This window comes from Engraulis encrasicolus, chromosome 12 (assembly GCF_034702125.1).
Source record: "Engraulis encrasicolus isolate BLACKSEA-1 chromosome 12, IST_EnEncr_1.0, whole genome shotgun sequence".
In the NCBI taxonomy this organism is placed as follows: Eukaryota; Metazoa; Chordata; class Actinopteri; order Clupeiformes; family Engraulidae; genus Engraulis; species Engraulis encrasicolus.
In genome coordinates this window covers 38,518,987-38,531,257 of record NC_085868.1, presented here as the reverse complement: position 1 = coordinate 38,531,257, position 12,271 = coordinate 38,518,987, and the positions used below count along the sequence as shown (strand labels likewise).

General features: G+C 43.6%; 1 protein-coding gene across 1 annotated transcript; it reads right to left on the bottom strand.

The window, feature by feature from the left end:
* Positions 1-4,010: 4,010 nt before the first annotated feature.
* Positions 4,011-9,588, bottom strand: mylz3 (myosin, light polypeptide 3, skeletal muscle). Its single transcript, XM_063212128.1, has 6 exons — positions 9,481-9,588; positions 8,687-8,780; positions 5,914-6,057; positions 5,233-5,403; positions 5,049-5,126; positions 4,011-4,760 (listed from the first exon to the last, which is right to left on the bottom strand). The coding sequence occupies exons 1-6, from the start codon at positions 9,481-9,483 to the stop codon at positions 4,732-4,734; spliced, it is 519 nt and encodes a 172-aa protein (XP_063068198.1). The 5' UTR covers positions 9,484-9,588; the 3' UTR covers positions 4,011-4,731.
* Positions 9,589-12,271: the final 2,683 nt, after the last annotated feature.

Here is a 12,271-nt window from a genome sequence, read left to right as displayed (position 1 = left end):
CTTGTTGTTGCTGATGATTTATAATTTAAATACAAATATAACTAGATTGCATTCTCACAGAAAATGCTGGAAGCGGGCTTGCCTTTTGGGTCAGAGATGAGCAGTTTTATTTTTGATATCTCTATCCCTAAATTAAAAACAAACTACTATTGAGAAATCAAAGCTAAAAGAAATGTTGGAAAAATCCATCCATCCAGTCAGAAGTTATGTGCCAAACAATTCAGCCATCTTGAAAGTGATGTAGCTCCGCGTTTTGGGGATATACTAAATGACATACATGGTATTTTAAGTTGGCTAAGGAACACTCCATATGATATAATTTTGAAAATCAACATGGGTCCGAGTGGGATTCGAACTCACAACCTCCATATCTCTAATACAGCACCTTTGCCATTGATATCAAATGACACGTGTTATTTTAAGTTGGCTAAGGAACACTGCATATGATATAATTTTGAAAATCAACATGGGTCCGAGTGGGATTCGAACTCACAACCTCCATATCTCTAATCCAGCACCTTTGCTATTGATACTAAATGACATACATGGTATTTTAAGTTGGCTAAGGAACACTGCATATGATATAATTTTGAAAATCAACATGGGTCCGTGTGGGATTCGAACTCACAACCTCCATATCTCTAATCCAGCACCTTTGCCATTGATACTAAATGACATACATGGTATTTTAAGTTGGCTAAGGAACACTGCATATGATATAATTTTGAAAATTAACATGGGTCCGAGTGGGATTCAAACTCCCAACCTCCATATCTCTAATTCAGCACCTTTGCCATTGAGCCAAGCAGCTGGCTATCATAAGTATTCCAGCAAGACGATATCAGATTGCATTGAAGAGCTGAACAATAGACTTCTAGAATGGTAGTTGCAGGTGCTCGTTAAGAATAGAATGTTGAGAGAAAGTGACAGTTGAGATGGAACCTTTTATTGGCAGCACCTGTTCTGATTGACTGTATGGCAGTTAGTATGGTGCTCCAAGGCAGAGGGCAGAATCAAAAACAGTTTCTAGGTCTTTAGCTTGCTGTTGTTAAAAAAAAATTCTAACAGTCTTTGAATGAAGTTTATAGGTTAAACGGTTCAGTCACAAATGGACCTCTTGTTTAAGATGTGCTGACCTCTTCAGAAAGGCACTTCAAGAGTCAATGGGAAGAGCCATTGGGCCAGCCCTGCAGTTTTTACACACCTGCCATTTAAAAAGTAATGGGAGTGACGGAACACTGTCTCCTGAAGGTTCTACCGTTTTTTTCAATGGGGACCCAAACTTGCACAAAATCGCCAAAAACGGAAAACGGACACGCTATATCAGTACAAATGATCTCCAAGCCGAGCCGGTCGTTTAAGTGTTTGAACGGTGTCTCTATCTCGAAAGGCCTAGGAGGAGATCCATTTTTTTACTGCCCTGCACAAGAAAGCAACAAAGCAAGCAAGCAAGCATAAACTGTACTTAGAGATTACTAGAATCGGGCCTTGCTCTGCAAGCCCGCTTAATAATACTAACTTAACAGGACTTAGAGATTACTAGAATTGGGCCTTGCTCTGCCAGCCCGCTTAATAACTAAACAGGACTTAGAGATTACTAGAATCGGGCCTTGCTCTGCAAGCCCGCTTAATAATAAACTGTACTTAGGGATTACTATAAGCGGGACTTACTCTGCAAGCCCGCTTAACAAGTTACAGTTTATTATATTCTCTATAAGTTTAAAATGGGGTATACGTGTATAAAGTAGGAAAAAAGACCTCATTGTAGATCTTGATTATTCTGAATCCCCTGTGTGGCAAATAAGACACCAAGCCAGCTACCTCAGAAAATGATCATTTGCCTGCCATTTTGTGTCAAAGATATGAAGGCTTTAATATGTGTTTATTGGGTTCATTGGGTACAGTGGAATAACGAATTAAGAAGCATAACATCTGCACTAGTGTTCTACTTCAATCTCTGGATTTAGGTAATAATTATGACTAGCGGGAACTTGCATACTGAAGACCACTTGAGGGTGCTCTTGTCTCATTTTGAAACAGTCTGCATTTCATATGGTACTGCAAAACTTTGCGAAGGTTTATTCTGATATAAACAGAATTGTGTTAGTGATGTGTAGATTTTTTATTGCAGATATGAGTCAGTAAATATAACATGAGTGTTAGTTTGAATGTAGGCTAGTAAACTCTAATAAGTTACATCTCATTATTATTTATCAGACATGGAGAAGGATGTTATGTCCAAAGCAGTTTTACAATCAGTTCCCTCTCATTTCAGCACCCCAAACTTAAGCATTTAAAACTAAAAAAATGCCCTGAGAGAGTACAGACCTCCATCAAGGAAGCTGTTTGATAGAACATTTGACTGTTACACCCTAATTCAACCCCAAGTCTTTCTGTCTTGTTTTTGTGTTGTTAGAAACTGGAACATCAGTTATCAGTTTTCACAAGAAACAGTGCAACACTGCTTCTTCACAGTACACCACTTTTTGTTTTCTTTTTTGAAATTTATTTTTATTTTTTAGAGACTGGAACATCAAAATTTGCCCTATCCCTAAAAAAAATACTGATCCGGATCACCACCAACATTTAATCACTTGTTCCCTGTTCATTTCCAACAACTCCACAAAGTGTCATCAAAATCTCTTAATAACTTTTTGAACTGACACAGACAATGAGACAGACAGACAAAAAACACAGGCAGACAGACAAACCAACGCGACCGAAAACCTAACCTCCTTGGCGGAGGTAATTACACTTCCTAATATAACACTTAATCAAAAAATCAAGTACTTTATTGGTAGGGAAATAGTTACAATCAGATACTGACATGACATGATAACTGGACAACAAATGTCATTATTTAACACATGGACTTATTCCAGATTGAATTTCACACTCATCCAAATCAATTTCCAGACTAGTGAGTGACTTATTTGGCATATCCTTGATGTTTACAGTGGCTTAATGCCAGAACTTTATAGCAAATATTAATTACATTATTTTATGTCATCATCACAAGAAATTGGAGAAGTGATTACCAAATCTACAGATATTGTGCTTTGCATTTCAATAATTCATTTTCACAATTGTTTTGTCTCTAGATGAGTGCCCCGCAAACATCACTTCACTGTAGGTTCATCACTTTACACCTATTTGGGATTTGATTGAAGAACCATTTTTGATCAGCCTGGATGTCACCCCAAGCCAGACCTTGCCTTGGCAGACCTTATGGAAAGGGTGTTCTGAGAGACAGGATCAATGGGTGTCTTTAAAATCCCACCAGTGTCACCACTGCAACCAGTCAAATCATATATGCATGCAGTTAGTTTTTGCAATACGTGTTGAGATTATTTTGAACCAGCAAGAGCAGGAAGTTGGCCAGACTGATTTCAGTGACATTTACTGTAGGGTCACATGGAGGTGTTCAGGTTAAGTTTTGATCGCAGTCAGGGTTGCCCATATATAGACTTTTCAATGCAACTTTTAATTTAGATTGAACTTTTATCTCTTATCTGTTCTGTAAACAGTTATGTATCCATGGAAGATATAAAGGCAATGAATGCCATTTTTAGTAGTTTGTTTCCTGAATTTATGTTGCCCATTCACAAATGTTGTCTTATCATATACTACAACCAACAACCGTATTACAACCTAGATATTTATTATAGCTTGGACATTTAACACTTTTTATTCATGAATAGGTGGGTGTTATCCATATAAAAAACTACCACCATCTTGAATTTCGGTCACAGACATATTTGGCTGCAACATCTACACTGGTAAAAACCAGTAAACATTAGGCTACTTCATTTGCTTAGCAAATAAAGTATTCACGAAAAATAAATCCAATAATGTGAATGGGCAGCATTGGTTATGGAAATAGTCTACTAAAAATACACACTGCTTCTTAAATAGTCTACAATAGTTGAACAAGTACAAATAAGATGCCGTTTTGGTAACTTTGAAGTTTGTGAGACTCTGTACAAAATTATACACACTGATACTAGGGATGTATGAATAAAATAAATATTTATTTCATAGTTTCAGTGCAAAGTTAAAAAGTAATCTGCCGTGAAAGACCAAGAATTGAACAAGGACAGGCACTTTTGGAAAAGGTTTTATTCTGAGTGAAAATAAAAGACGAGTTTTCTGTGTGAGGAGAGGGAGGTGAGGGAGGTAGAGGGGAATGGAACAAGGGAAGATCACGGAAGGTAGGAAGGAAGGGAGGGGGGAGGGGGGGGGAGTGTTGGCGACTGGTCCGCAGGTGTGCCAGGTGCCTTTGGCACAGCTGGCCGGTGGTGCCGTGACCGGGGGCCGGGTCGGGGCAAGGCAGGGGGAGACCCCCACTTCATGAGTGGCCCACCCTCCCTCCCCCGTTTCCCGCCAAGACCAGGGACCGTCACCCCTGGGTTGGATAGGGACGGAAGGAGGAGTGGAACGGAAAAGGCGTGGTGGTGTGAGGGGCAGTAGAGAGAAGAAAAGGAAGAGATAGAAGGAGGTAACGTCCAGAGAGAAGATGAGTGGAGGAAAAAAAAAAGAAAAATATATGGACAGGAAAAGTGGATATGGATGAAAAAAAAAGGAAATGTGTGTTGTTATTCACCGGCGACATCCCATAGTCCTTTTTTTGTTATTCCCTTTTATTGGTTGGTCTTAAAAGAGTTGGATGTCCTGGCACCCTGAGGGCCTGCAGGTCGACTTCATCTTCTTCACCACTCCCATGGGGGCCTCTTACACAGACATGATGTGTTTGACGAAAGCTGGATGGAGGGAAGGAGAGTTGGAAGAGGGGAGGAGTAGAATTTAGGAGGAGGAGGGGGGGAGAGAAAATAAAATTTTGAGTGCCTCACCATACACCATGTATGGACATCTCTGTAAATAAACCTGCCAGGTGCTTAAATAACTAACGTGGCCCATGCTAGGGTTAACCATATGTGTCAATGCCATAGGCCTATACTGAAATACATGCTAAGGTTAAAAGTGACATGTTGACTTCAAATGGCCGAAAGTGCACAGGTCTGTTGAAGGACATTGCAGAGTTTACTTACCCTCGTAGTTTATAGCGCCATTGTCGTCCTCCTGACCCTGCATAAGGGCGTCAATCTCGTCCTCCTTCATCTTCTCACCTGTTGGTATTCAGAGAGAAAAACGGGTTGTAATTCCCAAGTTGTAAGTCAATAGTAGCTGCCATCATCTTCCATCGTTTTCAGCTGTTGTTTTTGAATGACTCACCCATTGTGCCCAACACAATACGCAGCTCAGCGCCCAAGACGGTGCCGTTGCCCTCCTTGTCGAAGACGCGGAGACCCTCAACGTAGTCGTCATAGGTACCCTTCACGACAGCGTCCTGTTTGGCGAGCAGGGGCAGGAAAGCGTCGAAGTTCATCCTCTTGTTGGCCATGTCTGTCGCCACACGATACGGACACGGACATGACACACACAATGGACAGCGAGTACGTTAGCGAGCGACACAAATGCCTACATAGAGCAATGGCATGATAGGATTGTCCACCCCTCTATGAATGGCACAGTGTTGACATCTAATAGATAACTGTGTGTCATAAAGGGAGCTGGGGGTGTCATGCACTGAATAGCAGGAAAAGATGAATGGCTAATGGGTGAAAAAGACTAAAACACTGACTGGTGATTTGGCATGTCTTTAGGGGACAATTCATTTGTCAATGTAATTTAGTTTTCAATCAAGTTATGACTTAAGCCACACTAGAGAACATCCAGTCATCATTATGGGGGAACCCTCTCTGAGTATTCTCTTGGGGTTCTTCCAATGGTGCTGCTACATAATTATAATTACAAAAATGACTAGTGATTTGGCAGAGACTATCTATTGAGGGGGGGGGGGATTGATCTGTTCGTCCTATTTATTGCAGATTTATTGATTATTTATGTCCTCACCATCTGCGCTGGGGTCACCGAGCAGCTTCTTCACCTCTCCGTTGGTGGGGTTCTGGTTCAGGGCGCGCATGATGTCAGCAACCTGGTTGTAGGCCACCTGGTTGTCACCAACTTTGTCGAAAAGACCGAAGGCCTCCTTGAAGTCTGGAGATAGGGGAGAGAACGATGACGAGCGTTAAACAGGCTGACAGAGAACGTCATTCAGTGCTTTCACACATACACTTTCACACGCTTCTTCTTCAGCCAATACAGTAGGCCTACTATTCCTGACTGCCATTTAAACCAGACAACTATTAGAGCTTACTAAAACTGCAATTCTCAACATTCTATTACATTCAGTGTAGGCCATCGTACATCTATTCAATGGACCCCATCAATTTCTTGACTCTCTAATCCCCCAAGACTCCAGTGTGACAGCAGTTTAAATGTGGTCATTTAGACTAGAAGATGTGTCCCTTTGTCTCATTTGATGCCACACATTGCTGACATGACATGTGGGTGTACTGTATGTATCAATGGCCTTTGGTACTCAACAGGCAGTTCAAAGGCATTTCTGCGCGGCTAAGGTCCCTTCCTTCCCTTACACGGTCCCTCCCCTCCTCCCTCCCCCTCTCTCTTTCTCTCTCTCTCTCTCTCTGTCCTCCATTAATTGAACTGGGCGGCTGTGTATACAGTGTCCCACGGAAGGAACTAACTAACCAGGCTACCACACAGGCTTGGGCACATGTACATAGCAAATGGGGGAGAAAAAAAAAACAAGAGTCTGCAATTTGTGTGGGATCCATTGGGGTTGTGGAATCGACAGAGGTCCACTGACAGATTCCATGTCTCTCCATGCTTCCATGCTGTAACCGCCACCACACACCACAGCTGCTGCCCACCAGATCATGTTTAGGTGGCATTTAACCCAGCAACTCTGGCAATCGATACACCACTGCCAGCCAGCACCCCCCCCCACCCCACCCCACACACACACACTCCTACTCAGAAAGCAGCCCATGCCGTACAAGGCCTGCAGAGGTCTCCAGACGACCCCCTGCCCCCCCCCCCCCCCCCCCCCCACCGCCCCAGGTTGCAACTAAGAATGCTGACACTGGTGTTAATCAACACCAGCTCCTGTTTAGGGACCGTTCAGCTGAGGAAGCTACAACTCAAACCTGCACATGGCAATCAGTCACACATGATAGATACACCCTGTCTCACCAAGGGACCAAATTAGATCCCACTTGAGGAGGAGTTTTATTTGCCACGGATAGTTCTATGTGCCGAGAACTGTTTAGTGCTCCGTGTCCCTCAGGGATTGCCTCAGTGAGCATATAGCAGCATGCCTTGCGTAGATAGCTCGATCTAATTCGTCTAAAGAATTCTGTGATTAAGATACATATTTAAAGAGCGCACTACTCTTGATTGGCTCGTGGTGTGACAGACGATTTTCTGTCACAATAGCGTTTGTGGTTTACGTAACGCGGATGGATGCCTTTGAAAAAGGACATCACCGAAAGAGGATGCCTGTCAGGCTCAGTACATGTACAAGGACACGACAAAAGTTTGAAGGGGTCGAACAGAGAGGGGGCGAGTGGGGAGGAAGGCGGGTGCGGTGCAGATGCCTTTTGAAAGCTGACCCTTTAGCATCTATCGCGTCTTCGGCTTTTGACAGGAGCTTAGTGCAAGAGTCCAAGGACCACTGTGCAACCAAAGCACGCGTGGCCGCCATTGGGAATAGGGGGCGGATAAGAATGGCCTCAACAGCTGAGGGCATTTTTTCCGACACCTTGCGTGCCACACACACAACTGCTGCACGTCTCCAAAGCAAGAGGTGTTTATAGAACTGTTTTTTGACAATGTTGTTCTCAAAGACGCAAAGGGCATTGCGAAGTGTGTCTTCCATCTGATAATAAAATACATGTCAGAGGATTTGGCTTTAACATTGCCAATTGCCCCTATTCAAGTAGTGATTGTGAAGGTCATCATTGATTTTGGCACCACTTGACAATTTGTTTTATATTTTGGTGAGGTGTTAAGGGCCATATTGCTAAACAGTGATGTCCTTCACCATCCATCAATGGGACATTAAGGGGAAAAAAACAAGCGGCAGAGGTCAGTTGCTTTGACAGCTGCAGTTGTGACATCCTTCAACAGATGTGATGGCCCAACCTTCAGTTGAAGTGACATATTATGTCTGCCTCAGCAATGAGCTATCCCTATAGCATTCCATGAACAACCCAATGGATCTCTCCAATGGATCCCTTCTCTGGATGAACAGAGAACATGTTGCAGCTTTACAGAAACTTCCTAACTTAACACTCTTATCATACCTGTGCAGTTCCTGAGGAAATGGTACTGTGGGATCATATTTAGGAAAATGTCATACAGAGCAACCTCTCCTAACTTGGCTTGCCTGTCCAATTTCAATTGTTTTGTTTAGCCAATACACACTGCCTTGTAATTTCATAACAATACATTTAGCTATTTATGTACATAAAGCCAACAGATTGACACTGTCACAACATGACACACAGATCACAAGCTACATGACAGTGTTGCAAGTCTTGATGAAGACTTGCTGAAGACTCCCTGTCAGTACAGCAGCTCAGTTGGCTAAGGTGCCATACCATTAATCCAGGGTCCTAGGTTCGAGTCCAACCTGAGGTAATTTTGCACCCCCAGCCCCCCTCGCATTACTAATTTCTTGCGTTCCTGTGTCACTCTCTCACTGCTCTATCCTAAACAAAGGCAACAAAAAAAGCCCCCCAAAACATATCGCAAGACTTACCCTCAATCTGGTCAGCGGAGAAGCCAGCGGGGGCAGCGGGGGCTTCAGCGGGGGCGGCCTCAGCGGGAGCGGCCTCTGCGGGGGGAGCGTCACCCTGGCCAAGCACAAGACAGCATTAGTACTGAGAGGACATTCACTTCAATATTGCATACAACTTGAACACTATGGCCTTTAAAAAGAGGAAAGGGGCAGCTTTGTGTTGGGTCCATTGTTTGGAGGAAAAAAAAATACAAACTTAATTTTCTTCAGGATTAGTATCTGTACTGTACAGTACTATCTGTTCTGTACTGTACCCTACTCTACAACACACATACGCACGCATGATCACACACACATGCACGCGTGCACACACACACACGCACATACACACACAGACAGACACACACACACACACACACACACACACACACGCAAACGCACACGCAAACGCACACAGACTCACACACAGACCCATACATTCTTCTGTGTTAAACAATATGTCAATCTATCTAGATGTCATTTGGTTAATTTTAGATGTCTCCTATGTTTGTTCTCTATGTAATCTTCCAATCATACGTTTTTTTTTAAAATAGGGAGTTTCTTTTTCTGATTGTCTATCATCAATTAGCGCATATCCAGCATCTGTGTTGCAGTCAACAGCAGAGTTGTAGCAAAGTCCTGATAGGCTCAGTTTAAAAAAAAAAATCAGATATCCTATATTCGCAAAGATGTGTTGGCCGCCCCAAATCCAAACAGAGAGAGAGAGAAAAAAAACATCATCGCCAGATTAATATACATAGATCCACAGTACACACCATGATGAAGTGTAGATGGCGGTTAGGCTGAAGTCAAGAGAAGCCGGAGTCCCAGGAGAGTGGTCCTGGACCACGGGCTTAGGGCCTTCTTATTTAAGTTCGACCTGTGATGTCACATGTCGTATCGTGTGTCGCATTGGAGGTTCTTTAACTTTCTTAGGGCAAATGAGGAAGGGGAGCCGCGGCACTGGCAAGGGAGAGTCGGGCACGACTCTAGAAGGGGAGGGCGATAGTCCTAAATTTGGAAACTCAACTCAAGGGCGGTTTGAAGATAGCTCGACTTGGCTCAACAGTTTAATTATTTTAAAACCTAATAACGAGCCTCCGTTGTGAGGATTTGAGATAGGTGTTTGGTGCCCATCACACACGTGGCATGTAGATATTCAGACTTTTCATCGCGCGCAATACGAATTGCGCGTGCATTATGTATGGCTTCTAACCTGATGGCCTAGAAAAAAAACTCTCGTTTACTGGGTGCGATATTTTTAACCCGAAACACAACTGACTCGTCCTGTTATGGTTGGATCAAGTGTGCAGTAAAAGCTAAAGGAAAACGTTAGGCTAATGTGTCTGATTTTCTCTTCTCGATATGTTTTAGGGCTTGCGGTTTCTCATGTTCGGCTTGGGATGCAGGTTATCTGAACTGTGATAGATTAATCACTGGGAAAACACATAGCGCAAAAAAACAAAAATACAGCTACAGTATTTCGTCAGTTTTGACATTTCACATCCAGCCTAGAGTACAAATATTTGCCCTTCTAACCGTAGGCCTATATCTAGACTTCAATCCATTTTTTTTTTTTACCGTCACGACATATAATTCATTTTGCTCCCAGCTTTAGGAAGGATGGATGACTTAAACAAATTCACAATGCCATAATGTTACGAATAAACATTTATTTATTTATTTAAGACGAGTGCAGGCTGATGAGAACCTGCCTGGAATATGGACAGGTTTGGAGCTCTCCGAGGTACTGATGAATGTAAAAGCTGAATGCGTCATTTAGTGGTGCATAGCCTATTCACTGCTTGATGAAAAAAAAACATGACTTGGGATGACGACTAGATCCACCTCCAAGTGGTGCACTATCGTCTGTGGCAGTTATTACATAATAACAAGTGACACTTAGGGAAGCCTTTGTGCGTAACCATGTGCGCAATTGTATACGCAACTTTATTCGTACTTAATCTATCCAATAGAAAGCACAATTTGCAATGACATTAAGGTAATAATCACTCATTTAGCTGTCAATATGGCAGCCTAAACTGTAAACCTTGGAATATTAGTAACACCACACATGGGCGCGCACGCTGCCCCTCGCCCCTCTGTCTCTTTTTGTCAGTCTCATACACAAGTGAAATCACCTAACTTTATAGCTTGTAAGTTTTGACCTGTGAGAACTTGCTAAAGCTAAGACATAAAAACAATGAGGATCAAAGAAAATAAAAAAACATTAAAGTCAAAGGTTGATCTTTTAGAGCTACTGAGGGAAGGCATCCGAGAACAGCTTTGTCTTGAGTCTGGGTCTAAAACTACACAGTAAATTATGCAGTGTTAATTCAACACTTACCGAGTCAATTTAACACATTCTGGAGTGTATTTGGTCCCACAGTACTCTCTAAGTGTTGATTATTTCACTGTGTATGGTGGGTGCATTTTTACGCAATCTGGAAGCTGGTTCCAATGCTTTGCAGCATATCAGCTAAAGGCAACCCCTCCAGACTTTGTTTTGACCTTTTGAATTACCAGCAAGTTCTTCTCCGCTGATCTTGCAGTTGAATTAACACTGCATTGTCTTTACTGTGCAGTAATAATTAGTGTGATTATGAATAGGCAAGGTCAAGGCCGGATGATCCATAAGGGCAGGGGTGGACTGGTAATCTGGCAAACAGGGCATTTTCCCGGTGGGCTGACAGTCCCCAGGGGCCTATACTGTTGTTGTTGTGGTTGTTTTCCTGGGGACTGGCCCACAAATCGGAGGGGGAGGCCCATTGGTCCATCGTCAATATAGCCAGATCGCCAGATATAACCAAGGTATATTATGAAAGTGGCCTGTGTGTGTCTGGGGCCGATCTATGCCAAAAATGCCAGGGTCACTTTTCGGTTCCAGTCCAGCCCTGCATAAGGGCCAGCGGCAGAGTGCCCAGGGGGCACCAACCAATTAGCACCAGTGAGGGGGCACCACATGACACAAGCTTTATTTTTCGCAAAGGGACACAGTAACTTCTCCAGTGTTTATTCAACACTTACATAGTTGAACGCCACATTCATAGTCTTGACCCTACTCTCTCAGTGTCGAATGAACACTGCAGAATTTACTGTGGGGCACCTGTGAAGTGTAGTGTTCAGAGTTACCACAATAATACAGAACCAAGGGCACAGGCACACAGTCAGCAGGGCCACTGACTGACACCTTTGGTCCAGGCCCAGGACAAAGTCATCCGAAAGCACCCCCCCCCCCCCCCCCCCCCCCCCACACACACACACACACACACCCAGGACATCCAATGTAATGAGGACCCAATTCTGGGCTCCCACTGGGTACAGCTGACCGCTTTGCCACCCCTGCTCGGCTTCCCTGACAGTAAGTAGCACAATAGAGGAGGTGAGGCGAGTGAGGCGGCTGGGCTCCTCTGGGCTCATCCCTGTGTTCCGGTCTAGAAGACGACAGTGTCGCTGGGCTGGGGGCCGCGCCCCGAGGCAGATGGACCCTATATTTAGGGCCTCCGTCTTCGGCCTGGTTGGCTCGAGTTTCTCCAGAGGCATTCTCTGACAGGTCGCTATAGCTTC